Consider the following 17,989-nt stretch of genomic DNA (forward strand, 5'->3'; position numbering starts at 1 on the left):
TGGAAGGTTAGCTTTTTTATTTGAGTTTTTTCCAGTTTTTGGATGGATGCTTGTATTGCGATGTATTTCCCCCTCAGGACTGCTTTTGCTGTATCCCAAAGATTTTGAATGGTGGTGTCTTCATTCTCATTAGTTTCCATGAATCTTTTAATTCTTCTCTAATTTCGTGGTTGACCCTTTCACCTTGTAGCAGGATGGTCCTTAACCTCCACGTATTTGAAATCCTTCCAAACTTCTTCTTGTGATTTAGTTCTAGTTTCAAAGCATTATGGTCTGAAAATACACAGGGTCGATCCCAATCTTTTGGTATCAATTAAGACCTGATGTGTGACCCAGTTTGTGGTCTCTTCTGGAGAAAGCCCACGTGCACTTGAGAAGAATGTGTATTCAGTTGCGTTTGCATGTAAAGTTCTATAAATATCTGTGAAATCCATCTGGTCCAGTGTATCATTTAAAGCTCCTGTTTCTTTGGAGATGTTGTGCTTAAAAGACCTGTGGATTGCAGAAAGCGCTCCATTGAAGTCACCAAGTATAAGTGTATTATTATCTAAGTATGTCTTAACTTTGGTTATTAATCGATTGATATACTTGGCGGCTCACGCATCCGGGCCATAAATATTCGTGATTGTTAGGTCCTCTTGTTGGATAGATCCTTTAAGTATGATATAGTGTCCCTCTTCACCTCACTCACTACAGTCTTTGGGACAAACTTTAATTTATCTGATATAAGGATGGCTACCCCTGCATTTATTGAGGACTATTTGAATGGTACACAGTTCTCCAACCTTTTATTTTCAGGCTGTAGGTGTCCTGATGTCTAAAATGAGTCTCTTGGAGACAGCAAATGGATGGGTCTTGCCTTTTTTTATCCAGTCTGAAACCCTGCGTCCTTTTGATGGGGTCATTAAGCCCATTCACGTTCAGAGTTACTATTGACAGATATGGATTTAGTGTCATCATGATACCTATTCAGTCCCTGTTTTTGTGGATTGTTTCCTTGGACTTCCCCTTTCTTTTACAGGGTCCCCCCTTAATATTTCTGGCAGAGCCGGCTTGGTGGTCACATATCCTGTCAGTTTCTGCCTCTCTTGGAAGCTCTTTATCTCTCCTTCTATTCTGAATGAGAGCCTTGCTGGATAAAGTATTCTTGGCTGCAGGTTCCTCTCATTTAGGACCCTGACTGTATCCTGCCGGCCCTTTCTCACCTCCCAGGTCTCTGTGGAGAGGTCTGCTGTTGTCCTAAAGCTTCTCCCCATAAAAGTTAGTGATTTCTTGTCTCTTGCTGCATTAAGGATCTTCTCTTTATCTTTGGAATTTGCAAGTTCCAGTATTAAATGTTAAATGTTGAGCGGTTTTTATGGATTTAAGGGGGGTGGGGGTGATCTCTCTAGCTCCTGGATCTAAATGCCTGTTTCCCTTCCCAAGTTAGGAAAGTTTTCAGCTATGATTTGTTCAATACATAATCTGGACCTCTGTCCCTTTTGGCGCCCTCGGGAACCCCAATTAAATGTAGATTTTTCCTTCTGAGGCTGTCATTTATTTCCCTTAACCTATCCTCATGGTCTCTTAATTGTCTTTCTTTTCTTCCCTCAGTTTCCGCCCTTGCCATCAACTTGTCTTCTGTGTCACTCTCGTTTCTTCTCCTCGTTAACCCTGGTCGTTAGGACCTCCAGTTTGGATTGCATCTCATTCAACTGATTTTTAATTTCGGCCTGATTAGATCTAAATCCTACAGTCATGAAGTCTCTTGAGTCCTTTATGCTTTTTTCTAGAGCCACCAGTAGCTTTATAACTGTGCTTCTGAATTGGCTTTCTGACATTGAATTGTAATCCAAATGTTGTAACTCTGTGGGAGAGAGGACTGTTTCTGATTTCTTTCTTTGGAGGTGAGTTTTTCCTTCTAGCCATTTTACTCAGTGCGGAGTGGCCAAAACAAGTTGTACTGGAATAACGAGAAAGAGAGAGAGAGAAAAAAAGAAAAGAAGAAATAAAAAAGAATTAAAAAGGGGGGGGGTGGGGAAACAACAGAAACAAACAGAAAAGAAAAAACAAGGGGGAGTATCCTCTGATTCTATATACTGTAAATCCCTCGGCTTCCCCTGGAACTTTCCAGTGCTGCTTGGTCAATACCTTGCTTTTCCCCTGACCTTCTAGCTGGTCTTCTGAGGGAGGGGCCTGCTGTGCTGATTCTGGGTGTGTGCACCTGGGGAGCTGCCCAGGCCCCTGCCAGGTGTATGGCTCAGTGGGAGTTGTTTATCTGTGAGGCCCCTGCTCAGTCCCAGGTACAGGGTGACACCAGGAGGGACAACAACAGTGGGGGCGGCCAGCTGTGCAGCTCTGGAGTCAGCTCCCGCAGTGACTACTGCAGCTCCCAGTGTGCAGGGGCCTGGATGCTCCAGGGGCGGGCCCGCCGATCTGTACAGCTCGGGCCGCCCGGGGGCAGGAGCCACCTGGCTGTCCTGTGTCCTCCCGGCCTCTGCCTGACCTGGGGGAGCACCCGATCCTGGGCTGTGTCCCCCGGCGCCCTGGGCTCTGGGACCTGTGACACTGTGAATGGACCTAAAGTGTAGGTCCACGATGTATAATTTAAAAGCATCAGAGTGAATTTTGTTTGAAGTTAACTTATACTTTATTACAATAAAACTCATAAGCCATTTTACAGGTTAAAGAAAAACTCAAAATATAGAAACAGTGAAATGACACGGGAAGGGCAAGCCTCCGTTGGGCTGCAGGCATGACGAGCCCGCGGTGGGAGCTGGGGCGGGCTCCCGAGGTGGTCAGGGGGCTGCGCAGAGGTTGAAGCCAGTTGTCCCGGAGGCAATTGGCGGCTCTGGCACTCTGGGGACCCCGATTGCAGGTGCCAGGGCCTGCTCCTCCTCCGGGTGGCCGCAGGTGCACGTGGCTCGTCCAGGGCGCAGCCGTGATCTAGAGCAGTGACCACTATCTGCAGGGGCTTCGCCTCCCCAGCTGGCACCTCAGCTGGGGCCAAGCCCTCAGCCCCAGCAGCCAGGGCGGCCTCGAGCACTTCAGGCCCATCCGAGGCAGCAGGCCCCACAGTTGGGGCTGGGGCGGGCTCCGGAAGTGCTTCAGGGTCTTTTGCTCGGGCCGAAGCTGTAGCTGCAAGAAGACAAAGTATCACCACCAGGACGGACTTTCCACGTCCCTCCCATATCAAGGACACTCTTCCAACCGCTCAAAGAGCCCTGGGAGGTGTCCACAGCCTGCAGCTCGTGGGGATGGGGTGTGAGCCGAACCCCTGCTCCCGGCCCAGCTGCACGGACGCTGGATCCGTGGGGCCCACCCTGTCCCCAGCTCGGCCACCCCCAGGCCTCCTCACCCCCCCTCTGGCTCCGCTGCATGGAGGCGTCTGAGTTGTTGCAGGTAACGCCGGGCACGGAGCTCCACGTCTGTGCCTGGCATGCGCTGCCTTATGAATTCCAGAATCTTCTTCAGGGAGGCAGATTGGGGGAGCCGACAAAAGTCCTCCTGATAATAGTCCATCCATATCTCCAGGATGCAGCAGATGGCCCTGGGGAGGGACAGGTGGGCACAGGGGTCAGAAGACAGGGCTCCCTCACACCGAGGTGTCCCGGGGAAGCCCTGCAGGACCCGGGGCCTCGGCCTCCCGTGCGGGGCTGTCGAGGCCAGTCCTGCTCCTCGTCCACCTGCCACCTGGCGGTCGTCCTGCCTGCCTGCTCCCCGAGGAGGGGCTGGCACGAAGCCTCTGTGCGGGGGAGCCCACGCCCAGCGGTGTGACCATCACGGTCTTTGCTGGGAAGCGGGGCTCCCTCCTCAGCCTGGCTCCCTGCCCACTTGCCCCTTGAATCCACCGGCAGGCGTCCGGGGACGGGGGGCGTCTGGCCTGTCATTGCCCTCACTGCACACACTGTCGCTCTGGGAAGGTCCAAGCCAGGAGGGCTCGGGCTCTGTGTCCTGCCAGGCCTTGCCAGGAGCCACCCGGGACCTCCACTTTCCCTCCCTGTGGCTCTGCGCTGCCTCCCTCATGAGGGGCCCCGGGGGGTGTCCTTCCACTGACTCTAATCTGCCGTCTCCCACGGGGCCAGGGCCACCGGGTCTGTGAGCCCTCAATGGCCCTCGTGGCAACCTGCTGTGCACTGGGTCCAGGTGCCACCAGATTGGGGAGTGCGATGCTCCCCACCCCCTCTGCTCTGGGTCCCAGGTGTGGGGCAGACAGAGGGCTGGGAGGGGCGGGCATGGAGAAAGTCTCCCTTAGGGGTCCCAGTGCTCTCCCACCAAGCCCACACCCTATTCACGGCTCTCCTTTCCTCCTTTCCTGAAGGGCCCTTAGACCTTTACCCCGTCACGGGAATTGCAGATGTGTGGGGTGAGGGTCCAGCACCCCCGGCCCACAGCCCCCTCGCTGCCCTCCTGGAGAGGGAAGGCCCTCGGGCAGGGGCCGGAGTCACTCACAGTTTCCAGCGCTGCAGGACCGCGTCGTCGCCACCACACGCAGCTGCGATGCACCCATATCTAGGGGAGGGCGGGGGCATCCCACGAATCATCCTGTGGCCGCGACCTCTCACCGTGGGGGCTGTCACCTCTGACCCCCGACTAGGCCGGAGCCCCGGGGCCGTCAGCTCTGTGCGGGGGGCCACGGGCAGCCCCCGGAGAAGCGCCCGCACCTGCCGGGGCCTCCTGAATGCTTGAGCATGAAAGGCTCCGGCCAGGCCCACGGCCGATATCTGAGTGGGCCTGGGCGCCCGGGGACCCCGGGGTCCCCCTGTGTGGTTGCCCCAGGACACAGCCCCCCGATGGACTCTCCAACCTCCCTTTCAATGGGAAAAGAGGCCAGCTCAGGACCCCGGTGACGGTGGGGAGGAGGCACAGGCCCCGTCACGGGGGAGGAGGACGGCTGCGGAGCACAGGCACAGCCCCTCTGGCCGACCCGCCACAGGCCAGGCCCCGGGGCTGCCCTCCGGGACCCCACTGTGCCCTGGGTGACTCTGCTCCAGGCGGGGGAGCGGCCCGAGGCCGGGCAGCTCAGAACCATTCCCCGCCTCCCCACCAGCAGGTGGCCCACCCCTGGGCTGCGGAGGCGCAGGTGCTCACTTCGTAAACAGCAGATCCAGCACCTCGTCGGTGGTGGCAAATCCATGACAGTTGTCTAAAAAGATGAAAACGGAGATGACATCCCTGCGCAGCAAGGCGGGCAGCAGTTGTTGGAATTCCTGCTCCAGCAGCTCCGTCCGGCTGGGCTTCGTCGGGCAGATGGGAGGCGCCTTCCCGGCCGAGGCCCTTGCACCCTGAGTTGGGACAGAGGGGACGTGCATGGAGCCGCCGGGAGGCCTGGGGTGGGAGCGCAGCCCGCAGCCCGAGCTCTCGGGGGCCGTGGGGGGCAGGAGTGCCCACGGCAGGAACCCGGGCCTTGATGCCTGTGGCTCAGTCACTTAGCCTCTGACTCTGGGCTGTGGCTCGGGTCGTGGCCTCAGCACCCTGGGATCCCGCCCTGGCAGGCCCTGCGCTTGGGGCCCAGTCTGCTTCAGGAGCCTGGGTCTCCCTCTCCCCTCCCTGCTCTCTGCCTGTCTCTTACACAAACAAGACAAACTATCCGATAAAGAAACAATCTTAGAGGATAAATGTTCAAAAAAGTTTGGATCAGTACAAGGACCTCAAGAGACACAGAGAGACAGAGACCGAGAGAGACAGACACACAGACAGAGGGAGAAGCAGCCCTGGTGCAGAGAGCCCGAGGCGGGACTCGATCCCGGGCCTGCGGGGTCAGGGCCTGGGCGGAAGGCAGGCGCTAAACCCCTGGGCGACCAGGCCGCCCCTGAAGGCTCTGCTCTGGTATTCCTACACCTCTGTGCACAGGGACTCTGCATCTGGCCCAGGCAGGGGCAGGGCCCTGGGGCAAGTGTGGGGAGCAGGGGAATGCAGACTCATGTGGGAGCAGGAGTGTAGGGGGGAGCCCAGGGGAGTAGCAGGCTGGCTTCTGGGACCCGGGGCCCTTCGTGCCGCATCGGGGACCCGGGTGTCGGGGGTGCCCCGGCCCCTGCACTCATTTGAGCCCGCGCTGGCCTCTGTTAGCTGCGCAGGGCACTTCCCAGTTCCTCGAGGCGGTGGGGCAGAGCACCCCTTCCTCCCGCTCGCGCCCCCTGTCCCGGGTGGAGCTCTGTGGAGACAGTGCCCGGCAGCCAGGCAGGAGGCCTCAGCGCCCGGTCCGGCCGCCTCGGCTGGGCCGCACCCCCAGCGGCCCCCATCCAGACCAGCACAGCGCAGGCGGCACCCCCCTCCCCCAAGGAGAGCAAAGGGATCGGCTGCAGGGCCTCGGGGGGACTCTTACTCGGCGGGTAAGAGGACCTCAGGAGCCCTGTTTGCACCCTGCCCACCTTGACCTCAGGGTGACCCTGAAGGGATCACCGGGGAACCTGCCGCCCTGCAATGTCCCCCAGCCTGGATGCACCTGCCCACACATCCCTGTTTCCCGGAAGCTGAAGAGGAGGGGATGGGGCCACCCAGGATGGCTGGCACAGGGGGCCTGGCCTGGCCTGCTCTGGCTTACCTGACGGCGCCTCCTGATAAACGCCCTGAGGCGTTGGTTTTTATGCTGGAGCCAAAGCCTACAGCATTGGAACAAGCGGCACCCCTGGGGTTCCTGGGAGCCAGAGCCCCCAGAGGTGGGCCGGCAGCAGGAGAACATCTTCCAGGAGCGGATGTCTCCAGCCAAGTGAGCCTGAGGTGGGGCTGCACTAGATGCGGTTGCCTGGTCACGGGGGTTCCAAGTTCTGTTGGGCTGTGTCACGGGAGTGACCTCACTTCCTGGGACCCCCTCCCTGACCCCCACCTGATCCTGGGGACCCGAGATTGAGTCCCCCTCAGGCTCCCTGCATGTGTCTCTGCCTCTCTCCCCGTGTGTCTCTCATAAATAAATAAAAATCAGTATACACCACATTTTCTTTATCCATTTACCTTTGATGGACATCTGAGTTGCTCCCAGCCCTTGGCTATGATAAAGAATGCTTCTATGAGGATGGAGGTCTCTTGGCGACCCTGCTTTCAATTCTTTTGACTACACGTACCCCAGAAATAGGATTGCTGGATTATATGGTAGTTGTAGTTTTAATTTTTTTGAGGAACTCTCATACTGTTTACATAGTGCTTGCACCATGCTACATTCCTATCAGCAATGCACAAGTGTCCTGATTTCTCCATATCCTTGCCAACATTTTATTTTTTAACAGTGGTCATCCTAGTGGGTGTGAGGTGACCCTCATCGTGGTTGTGATTTGCCTTTTTTGATGGTTAGTGATGTGGAGCATCATTTCATAGGTTCATTGGCCATTTATACATCTTCTTTCAAGGAATGTCTGTACAGGCTCTTCGTCCTCCTTTCTTCCATTGGGCTACTTGTTGCCTTGTGACGAAGTTCGTAGGAGTTTTTTGTATATTAACTTATTGTCAAATACATGGTTTGCACATATTTTTCCCATTCTATTCGTTGTCTCTTCACTCTCTAGATTGTATCCTTTGGTGCATTTGAAGTTTTATAGACCCCATTTGTCTATGTTTACTTGTTTGCTGGTGCTTTGGTATCGTAGTCAGGAAATCACTGCCAGGTCCGTGGATCCTGGGTGGCTCAGTCAGTAAGCATATGACTCAATGTCAGCTCAGGTCTTGATCTCAGGGTTGTGAGTTCAGGCCCCATATTAGGCTCCACCCTGGGTATGGAGCCTGTTTACAAAAAGAAAGAAATCATTGGCAGATCTAATATTGTGAATCTTTTCCTTATGTTTCCTTTCAAGCATTTTATCTATAAAATAGATATCTATTTTGGGGTTTTTTTTTAAACATTACTCTTACATATGTTTTCTCATTTTCAGTGTATGATTCTTTCACTTCTTTCATTAGTCTTGTTCCTGAATATCTTACCTTTTTCAGTGTTGTGGTAAATGGAGTTGTGTTCTTGAGTTCCACTTCAAATTGTTCATTGTTAACATCTAGAGATGCAACTGCTTCTTGGTGTGTTGGTTTTCATTTCTGCAACCTTGTTGAATTTGTTTACTGCTTCTAATTTTTTTAATCCTTACGATTTCTACGTATAAGATTATGGTATATGCAAATATGATTCTTCTTCTTCCTTTCCAGTTTGGATGCGTTTTGTTTCTTTTACTTGCCTAATTGCTCTGGCTAAGTTTTCTAGTACTATATTTGATGGAAAGGCCAGAGTAAAGAACTTTATTTTGATCCTATTTTTAGAGGAAAAGTTTGAGTCTTTTGCTATTTTGTACATTAGTTGGGATTTTTTTTTTCATATTTGGTATTTATGATGTTTAGTTGGTTTACTTTTACTCCTAGTTTAGTAAGAGTTCTTTTCATGAAAGAGTATTAAGTCTCGTGAAGTGAAAAAAATAAACAGCATACAAAGTCAGATGCTTTTACCATCTGAACCACCTAGGTGCCCCCCTTTGCACATTCTTTTTTTGTTTCTTAAATTACACTTAGGAATGAAATCATATGGTATTTGTGTTTCTCTGACTCACTTATTTCACTTAGCATTACTCTTTAGCTCCATGTACGTCATTCCAAATGACGAGATTTCATTCTTTTGTATAACTGAATAATACTCCATCGCATATGTACCACGTCTTCTTTATCCATTCATCTATTCTTTCTAGAGTTCCTTGAGAGATTTATATATATATATATATATATTTTTTTTTTTTTTTTCTGTATGTGTTTATAGCATTAAGCTCTCCTAGAAATCTTTTGCTGCAGCCTAAATGTTTTGGTATATTGGGTTTCCTTGTTTCATTTGTTTCAAGATACTATGTATTTATGTAAGAAAGAGAACCCAGGAGTGGGTGGGGGCAGGGGGAAAGGAGAGGGAGAATCTTAAGCAGGGCCACACTCACTGCAGAACCCAGCACAGGGCTCGATCTCAAGATACTGAGATCATGATCTGAGCCAAATCAGGAGTCGAAGGCTTAACCAACTGAGCCACCCAGATGGCCTCAAGATGCTTTTTAATTTCCCCCTTAAGTTAACCTAGGAAAAAGTTTTTCTTCTTTGACCTGTTGGTTGTTAAGAGAACGTTGTTTCATAATTGGCTCTTTATACATCTGAGACTTCACTAATGTGGTGGTCACTGGCCAGGCACATGTGACAATTTACATTAAAATTAATTAAAATTATATAAAATTTTATATAATTGAGAAAATTCACTTTCTCAATCACACTCGCCATATATATCAGATATGTAATAACCACATACCATATTGGGCAGCACTAGTAGACAGTATTTCCTTTTTACGGTACGATCTATTGGAGTCTTGATATAGATAGAATAATAGTTGTCAACCAGGTGCAATTTTGTCCGCCATGGGACGTATGGCAATATCTGGAAACATGTTTGATTTCACAGGTAGGGGATCCGTGTTTTACTGGCACCTAGTGGGTGGAGTTCCAGAAAGCTGTTAAAATCCCGTAATTCACAGGACAGCCCCCCAACAAAGGCTCATCCGGCCCACATGCCAGTAGTTTTGACGGTGAAAACCTTTGACCTATAATATGTTTCAGCAGGACGTGGAGGGCTCGTTGTTTTTTCCCTCTGATTGGCCAGTTGACTAGACCCCCTCTGCTGTGTGTATTCAATCCATCCTCTGCTTACTGCTAGTGAACTTTAGGCTAAAAATGTGTTTTGGTATTCTTGGTTTTTTTTTTTTTTTTTTTTTCACTTAAATGGTGGAGAAGGTCCTATTCCTTGCTAATTAGCATGCAATTTTTTTTAAAGTGAAATTGATAGTTAAGGTCCTTTACAATGAAAGAATACATATTTAATTTTATTTTTTTATTTTTTAAAGATTTTCTTTATTTATTCATGAGAAAGACACAGAGGGAGAGAGAGGCACAGACACAGGCAGAGGGAGAAGCAGGCTCCACGCAGAAGCCTGACGTGGGACTCGATCCTGGGTCTCCAGGATCACACCCTGGGCCGAAGGCAGTCACCAAACCACTGAGCCACCCGGGCGGCCCAGCATACAATTTTAAAAAATCGACTTTTGCTGTCTTACAGGTTCTTTGACTCTGCACATATAGACAAATCTCTGTTTCTGGCTCATCATGGCTTCCACTTCAAGGTAAGTGCCTTTGATGAAAGCCTTTATGAAGGGCCACACCCAGGACATTTTTAGCTCTTGGTCCTGCTGGCCTCACTAAGCATATGGTGTCTAGGAAAGAAAAAGGAGGAAGAGAGAGCACAAAAGGGAGATTGAGGAAAGATGAGGCAAGCAGGGTAGTGCATGTGGTATAGGTGAGGCTTTGTAGCTCCAGGGTCTGCACTGTGTCTGAAAATGTGATTTATTTCTCTCATCTTATTTTTTTTTTAAGATTTATATTATATATAATCAGAGAGAGGGAGAGAGAGCACAAGTGGGAGTTAGAGAGAGAGGGAGAACACGCTCCAGATTGAGCACGGAGCCCGATGTGGGACTCGACCTCATGACCCCGAGATCAGGATCCAAGCTGAAACCAACAGTTGGTCACATAACTGACTGTGCCATCCAGGCGCCCCCTCCTCATCTTTTAATGCACAAGGTGCTTGCTACTGGACTACCATGGTCCCTGCAAGCTTTACCATTCCATGAGTCTTCTTTCCTTTTTTTTTTCAAGTTTTTACTTAAATTCTAGTTAGTTAACATATACTGTAATATTGGTTCAAGACTAGTGTTTAGTGATTCATCACTTACCTATAACACCCAGTGCTCATCACAAGTGCCCTCCTCACTGCCAATCACCACGCCAATCCCATGCCCTCCTTCCCCTCCAGCAAGCCTGTTGTTCTCTGTACTAAAGAATCTCTTATAGTATACCTCCCACTCTTTTCCTTCCTTCCCCATATTCGTTTGTTGTTGTTGTTGTTGTTTTCTTGTTGTTGTTGTTTTAATTCCACGTATGAGTGAAATCATCTGGTATTTTCTCTGAATGACTGACTTTGCTTAACATATAGAATACACTCTAGGTCCTTTCTTTGGTGTTAGTAGTGATCTCTCCTTTCTCATCATGATTTTATTAGTTTGAGTGTTTTCTGTCTTCTTTTAAATAAGGCTGGCTAATGGTTTATCTACCTTCTTAATTGTTTCAAAGAACCAACTCCTGGTTTTGTTGATCTTTTCCACAGTTCTTCTGGTCTCTATTTCATTGAGTTCTGCTCGAGTCTTTTTTAACCCTCTTCTTCTGCTGGGTGTTGGATCTATTTGCTGTCTTTCACCAGCTCCCTTAGGTGGAAGGTTAGCTTTTCTATTTGAGTTTTTTCCAGTTTTTGGATGGATGCTTGTATTGCGATGTATTTCCCCCTCAGGACTGCTTTTGCTGTATCCCAAAGATTTTGAATGGTGGTGTCTTCATTCTCATTAGTTTCCATGAATCTTTTTAATTCTTCTCTAATTTCGTGGTTGACCCTTTCACCTTGTAGCAGGATGGTCCTTAACCTCCACGTATTTGAAATCCTTCCAAACTTCTTCTTGTGATTTAGTTCTAGTTTCAAAGCATTATGGTCTGAAAATACACAGGGTCGATCCCAATCTTTTGGTATCAATTAAGACCTGATGTGTGACCCAGTTTGTGGTCTCTTCTGGAGAAAGCCCCACGTGCACTTGAGAAGAATGTGTATTCAGTTGCGTTTGCATGTAAAGTTCTATAAATATCTGTGAAATCCATCTGGTCCAGTGTATCATTTAAAGCTCCTGTTTCTTTGGAGATGTTGTGCTTAAAAGACCTGTGGATTGCAGAAAGCGCTCCATTGAAGTCACCAAGTATAAGTGTATTATTATCTAAGTATGTCTTAACTTTGGTTATTAATCGATTGATATACTTGGCGGCTCACGCATCCGGGCCATAAATATTCGTGATTGTTAGGTCCTCTTGTTGGATAGATCCTTTAAGTATGATATAGTGTCCCTCTTCACCTCTCACTACAGTCTTTGGGACAAACTTTAATTTATCTGATATAAGGATGGCTACCCCTGAATAAAAAAATAAAAAAAAAATGAATGGTACACAGTTCTCCAACCTTTTATTTTCAGGCTGTAGGTGTCCTGATGTCTAAAATGAGTCTCTTGGAGACAGCAAATGGATGGGTCTTGCCTTTTTTTATCCAGTCTGAAACCCTGCGTCCTTTTGATGGGGTCATTAAGCCCATTCACGTTCAGAGTTACTATTGACAGATATGGATTTAGTGTCATCATGATACCTATTCAGTCCCTGTTTTGTGGATTGTTTCCTTGGACTTCCCCTTTCTTTTACAGGGTCCCCCCTTAATATTTCTGGCAGAGCCGGCTTGGTGGTCACATATCCTGTCAGTTTCTGCCTCTCTTGGAAGCTCTTTATCTCTCCTTCTATTCTGAATGAGAGCCTTGCTGGATAAAGTATTCTTGGCTGCAGGTTCCTCTCATTTAGGACCCTGACTGTATCCTGCCGGCCCTTTCTCACCTCCCAGGTCTCTGTGGAGAGGTCTGCTGTTGTCCTAAAGCTTCTCCCCATAAAAGTTAGTGATTTCTTGTCTCTTGCTGCATTAAGGATCTTCTCTTTATCTTTGGAATTTGCAAGTTCCAGTATTAAATGTTAAATGTTGAGCGGTTTTTATGGATTTAAGGGGGGTGGGGGTGATCTCTCTAGCTCCTGGATCTAAATGCCTGTTTCCCTTCCCAAGTTAGGAAAGTTTTCAGCTATGATTTGTTCAAATACATAATCTGGACCTCTGTCCCTTTTGGCGCCCTCGGGAACCCCAATTAAATGTAGATTTTTCCTTCTGAGGCTGTCATTTATTTCCCTTAACCTATCCTCATGGTCTCTTAATTGTCTTTCTTTTCTTCCCTCAGTTTCCGCCCTTGCCATCAACTTGTCTTCTGTGTCACTCACTCGTTCTTCTCCCTCGTTAACCCTGGTCGTTAGGACCTCCAGTTTGGATTGCATCTCATTAACTGATTTTTAATTTCGGCCTGATTAGATCTAAATCCTACAGTCATGAAGTCTCTTGAGTCCTTTATGCTTTTTCTAGAGCCACCAGTAGCTTTATAACTGTGCTTCTGAATTGGCTTTCTGACATTGAATTGTAATCCAAATGTTGTAACTCTGTGGGAGAGAGGACTGTTTCTGATTTCTTTCTTTGGAGGTGAGTTTTTCCTTCTAGCCATTTTACTCAGTGCGGAGTGGCCAAAAACAAGTTGTACTGGAATAACGAGAAAGAGAGAGAGAGAGAAAAAAAGAAAAGAAGAAATAAAAAAGAATTAAAAAGGGGGTGGGGTGGGGAAACAACAGAAACAAACAGAAAAGAAAAAAACAAGGGGAGTATCCTCTGATCTATATACTGTAAATCCCTCGGCTTCCCCTGGAACTTTCCAGTGCTGCTTGGTCAATACCTTGCTTTTCCCCTGACCTTCTAGCTGGTCTTCTGAGGGAGGGGCCTGCTGTGCTGATTGTCGGGTGTGTGCACCTGGGGAGCTGCCCAGGCCCCTGCCAGGTGTATGGCTCAGTGGGAGTTGTTTATCTGTGAGGCCCCTGCTCAGTCCCAGGTACAGGGTGACACCAGGAGGGACAACAACAGTGGGGGCGGCCAGCTGTGCAGCTCTGGAGTCAGCTCCCGCAGTGACTACTGCAGCTCCCAGTGTGCAGGGGCCTGGATGCTCCAGGGGCGGGCCCGCCGATCTGTACAGCTCGGGCCGCCCGGGGGCAGGAGCCACCTGGCTGTCCTGTGTCCTCCCGGCCTCTGCCTGACCTGGGGGAGCACCCGATCCTGGGCTGTGTCCCCCGGCGCCCTGGGCTCTGGGACCTGTGACACTGTGAATGGACCTAAAGTGTAGGTCCACGATGTATAATTTAAAAGCATCAGAGTGAATTTTGTTTGAAGTTAACTTATACTTTATTACAATAAAACTCATAAGCCATTTTACAGGTTAAAGAAAAACTCAAAATATAGAAACAGTGAAATGACACGGGAAGGGCAAGCCTCCGTTGGGCTGCAGGCATGACGAGCCCGCGGTGGGAGCTGGGGCGGGCTCCCGAGGTGGTCAGGGGGCTGCGCAGAGGTTGAAGCCAGTTGTCCCGGAGGCAATTGGCGGCTCTGGCACTCTGGGGACCCCGATTGCAGGTGCCAGGGCCTGCTCCTCCTCCGGGGTGGCCGCAGGTGCACGTGGCTCGTCCAGGGCGCAGCCGTGATCTAGAGCAGTGACCACTATCTGCAGGGGCTTCGCCTCCCCAGCTGGCACCTCAGCTGGGGCCAAGCCCTCAGCCCCAGCAGCCAGGGCGGCCTCGAGCACTTCAGGCCCATCCGAGGCAGCAGGCCCCACAGTTGGGGCTGGGGCGGGCTCCGGAAGTGCTTCAGGGTCTTTTGCTCGGGCCGAAGCTGTAGCTCCAAGAAGACAAAGTATCACCACCAGGACGGACTTTCCACGTCCCTCCCAAATCAAGGACACTCTTCCAACCGCTCAAAGAGCCCTGGGAGGTGTCCACAGCCTGCAGCTCGTGGGGATGGGGTGTGAGCCGAACCCCTGCTCCCGGCCCAGCTGCACGGACGCTGGATCCGTGGGGCCCACCCTGTCCCCAGCTCGGCCACCCCCAGGCCTCCTCACCCCCAGCCTCTGGCTCCGCTGCATGGAGGCGTCTGAGTTGTTGCAGGTAACGCCGGGCACGGAGCTCCACGTCTGTGCCTGGCATGCGCTGCCTTATGAATTCCAGAATCTCTTCAGGGAGGCAGATTGGGGGAGCCGACAAAAGTCCTCCTGATAATAGTCCATCCATATCTCCAGGATGCAGCAGATGGCCCTGGGGAGGGACAGGTGGGCACAGGGGTCAGAAGACAGGGCTCCCTCACACCGAGGTGTCCCGGGGAAGCCCTGCAGGACCCGGGGCCTCGGCCTCCCGTGCGGGGCTGTCAGAGGCCAGTCCTGCTCCTCGTCCACCTGCCACCTGGCGGTCCTGCCTGCCACAGGCCTGCTCCCCGAGGAGGGGCTGGCACGAAGCCTCTGTGCGGGGGAGCCCACGCCCAGCGGTGTGACCATCACGGTCTTTGCTGGGAAGCGGGGCTCCCTCCTCAGCCTGGCTCCCTGCCCACTTGCCCCTTGAATCCACCGGCAGGCGTCCGGGGACGGGGGGCGTCTGGCCTGTCATTGCCCTCACTGCACACACTGTCGCTCTGGGAAGGTCCAAGCCAGGAGGGCTCGGGCTCTGTGTCCTGCCAGGCCTTGCCAGGAGCCACCCGGGACCTCCACTTTCCCTCCCTGTGGCTCTGCGCTGCCTCCCTCATGAGGGGCCCCGGGGGGTGTCCTTCCACTGACTCTAATCTGCCGTCTCCCACGGGGCCAGGGCCACCGGGTCTGTGAGCCCTCAATGGCCCTCGTGGCAACCTGCTGTGCACTGGGTCCAGGTGCCACCAGATTGGGGAGTGCGATGCTCCCCACCCCCTCTGCTCTGGGTCCCAGGTGTGGGGCAGACAGAGGGCTGGGAGGGGCGGGCATGGAGAAAGTCTCCCTTAGGGGTCCCAGTGCTCTCCCACCAAGCCCACACCCTATTCACGGCTCTCCTTTCCTCCTTTCCTGAAGGGCCCTTAGACCTTTACCCCGTCACGGGAATTGCAGATGTGTGGGGTGAGGGTCCAGCACCCCCGGCCCACAGCCCCCTCGCTGCCCTCCTGGAGAGGGAAGGCCCTCGGGCAGGGGCCGGAGTCACTCACAGTTTCCAGCGCTGCAGGACCGCGTCGTCGCCACCACACGCAGCTGCGATGCACCCATATCTAGGGGAGGGCGGGGGCATCCCACGAATCATCCTGTGGCCGCGACCTCTCACCGTGGGGGCTGTCACCTCTGACCCCCGACTAGGCCGGAGCCCCGGGGGCCGTCAGCTCTGTGCGGGGGGCCACGGGCAGCCCCCGGAGAAGCGCCCGCACCTGCCGGGGCCTCCTGAATGCTTGAGCATGAAAGGCTCCGGCCAGGCCCACGGCCGATATCTGAGTGGGCCTGGGCGCCCGGGGACCCCGGGGTCCCCCTGTGTGGTTGCCCCAGGACACAGCCCCCCGATGGACTCTCCAACCTCCCTTTCAATGGGAAAAGAGGCCAGCTCAGGACCCCGGTGACGGTGGGGAGGAGGCACAGGCCCCGTCACGGGGGAGGAGGACGGCTGCGGAGCACAGGCACAGCCCCTCTGGCCGACCCGCCACAGGCCAGGCCCCGGGGCTGCCCTCCGGGACCCCACTGTGCCCTGGGTGACTCTGCTCCAGGCGGGGGAGCGGCCCGAGGCCGGGCAGCTCAGAACCATTCCCAGCCTCCCCACCAGCAGGTGGCCCACCCCTGGGCTGCGGAGGCGCAGGTGCTCACTTCGTAAACAGCAGATCCAGCACCTCGTCGGTGGTGGCAAATCCATGACAGTTGTCTAAAAAGATGAAAACGGAGATGACATCCCTGCGCAGCAAGGCGGGCAGCAGTTGTTGGAATTCCTGCTCCAGCAGCTCCGTCCGGCTGGGCTTCGTCGGGCAGATGGGAGGCGCCTTCCCGGCCGAGGCCCTTGCACCCTGAGTTGGGACAGAGGGGACGTGCATGGAGCCGCCGGGAGGCCTGGGGTGGGAGCGCAGCCCGCAGCCCGAGCTCTCGGGGGCCGTGGGGGGCAGGAGTGCCCACGGCAGGAACCCGGGCCTTGATGCCTGTGGCTCAGTCACTTAGCCTCTGACTCTGGGCTGTGGCTCGGGTCGTGGCCTCAGCACCCTGGGATCCCGCCCTGGCAGGCCCTGCGCTTGGGGCCCAGTCTGCTTCAGGAGCCTGGGTCTCCCTCTCCCCTCCCTGCTCTCTGCCTGTCTCTTACACAAACAAGACAAACTATCCGATAAAGAAACAATCTTAGAGGATAAATGTTCAAAAAAGTTTGGATCAGTACAAGGACCTCAAGAGACACAGAGAGACAGAGACCGAGAGAGACAGACACACAGACAGAGGGAGAAGCAGCCCTGGTGCAGAGAGCCCGAGGCGGGACTCGATCCCGGGCCTGCGGGGTCAGGGCCTGGGCGGAAGGCAGGCGCTAAACCCCTGGGCGACCAGGCCGCCCCTGAAGGCTCTGCTCTGGTATTCCTACACCTCTGTGCACAGGGACTCTGCATCTGGCCCAGGCAGGGGCAGGGCCCTGGGGCAAGTGTGGGGAGCAGGGGAATGCAGACTCATGTGGGAGCAGGAGTGTAGGGGGGAGCCCAGGGGAGTAGCAGGCTGGCTTCTGGGACCCGGGGCCCTTCGTGCCGCATCGGGGACCCGGGTGTCGGGGGTGCCCCGGCCCCTGCACTCATTTGAGCCCGCGCTGGCCTCTGTTAGCTGCGCAGGGCACTTCCCAGTTCCTCGAGGCGGTGGGGCAGAGCACCCCTTCCTCCCGCTCGCGCCCCCTGTCCCGGGTGGAGCTCTGTGGAGACAGTGCCCGGCAGCCAGGCAGGAGGCCTCAGCGCCCGGTCCGGCCGCCTCGGCTGGGCCGCACCCCCAGCGGCCCCCATCCAGACACAGCACAGCGCAGGCGGCACCCCCCTCCCCCAAGGAGAGCAAAGGGATCGGCTGCAGGGCCTCGGGGGGACTCTTACTCGGCGGGTAAGAGGACCTCAGGAGCCCTGTTTGCACCCTGCCCACCTTGACCTCAGGGTGACCCTGAAGGGATCACCGGGGAACCTGCCGCCCTGCAATGTCCCCCAGCCTGGATGCACCTGCCCACACATCCCTGTTTCCCGGAAGCTGAAGAGGAGGGGATGGGGCCACCCAGGATGGCTGGCACAGGGGGCCTGGCCTGGCCTGCTCTGGCTTACCTGACGGCGCCTCCTGATAAACGCCCTGAGGCGTTGGTTTTTATGCTGGAGCCAAAGCCTACAGCATTGGAACAAGCGGCACCCCTGGGGTTCCTGGGAGCCAGAGCCCCCAGAGGTGGGCCGGCAGCAGGAGAACATCTTCCAGGAGCGGATGTCTCCAGCCAAGTGAGCCTGAGGTGGGGCTGCACTAGATGCGGTTGCCTGGTCACG

The 17,989-nt window shown here is 53.2% G+C and overlaps 2 protein-coding genes across 3 annotated transcripts; both read right to left on the minus strand.

Moving 5' to 3' along the window:
• Positions 1-2,898: 2,898 nt before the first annotated feature.
• On the minus strand, positions 2,899-6,733 carry LOC119878158 (ral guanine nucleotide dissociation stimulator-like; the record flags this gene model as incomplete). Its single annotated transcript, XM_038588876.1, has 6 exons — positions 6,524-6,733; positions 5,071-5,264; positions 4,432-4,491; positions 3,338-3,529; positions 3,191-3,282; positions 2,899-3,117 (listed from the first exon to the last, which is right to left on the minus strand). Coding segments are annotated over exons 1-6 (895 nt in total), but the record flags the coding sequence as incomplete, so codon positions are not given.
• Positions 6,734-13,857: 7,124 nt separating this feature from the next.
• Positions 13,858-17,989, minus strand: LOC119878160 (ral guanine nucleotide dissociation stimulator-like). 2 transcript variants are annotated; one of them, XM_038588880.1, is made up of 5 exons: positions 17,780-17,989; positions 16,326-16,519; positions 15,686-15,745; positions 14,586-14,778; positions 13,858-14,359 (listed from the first exon to the last, which is right to left on the minus strand). In XM_038588880.1, exons 1-4 carry the CDS (start codon positions 17,915-17,917, stop codon positions 14,679-14,681), a joined length of 492 nt encoding a protein of 163 aa, XP_038444808.1. In that variant the 5' UTR covers positions 17,918-17,989; the 3' UTR covers positions 13,858-14,359; positions 14,586-14,678. The 2 variants fall into 2 exon arrangements, with proteins under 2 accessions (XP_038444808.1, XP_038444807.1); XM_038588879.1 differs by having other exon boundaries at positions 13,858-14,365.

This window comes from Canis lupus, unplaced genomic scaffold (genome assembly GCF_011100685.1).
Source record: "Canis lupus familiaris isolate Mischka breed German Shepherd unplaced genomic scaffold, alternate assembly UU_Cfam_GSD_1.0 chrUn_S1038H1207, whole genome shotgun sequence".
Taxonomy (NCBI): domain Eukaryota; kingdom Metazoa; phylum Chordata; class Mammalia; order Carnivora; family Canidae; genus Canis; species Canis lupus.

Excerpts from the sequence above, each read along its gene's own strand:
- LOC119878160 (XM_038588880.1), bottom strand. The coding sequence starts at position 17,917 with ATGTTCTCCTGCTGCCGGCCCACCTCTGGGGGCTCTGGCTCCCAGGAA. Across the intron at positions 15,746-16,325 it reads CTGGATCTGCTGTTTACGAA|ATATGGGTGCATCGCAGCTG; the intron begins GTGAGCACCTGC and ends GCCCTCCCCTAG. Across the intron at positions 14,779-15,685 it reads GTCCTGCAGCGCTGGAAACT|GGCCATCTGCTGCATCCTGG; the intron begins GTGAGTGACTCC and ends GTCCCTCCCCAG.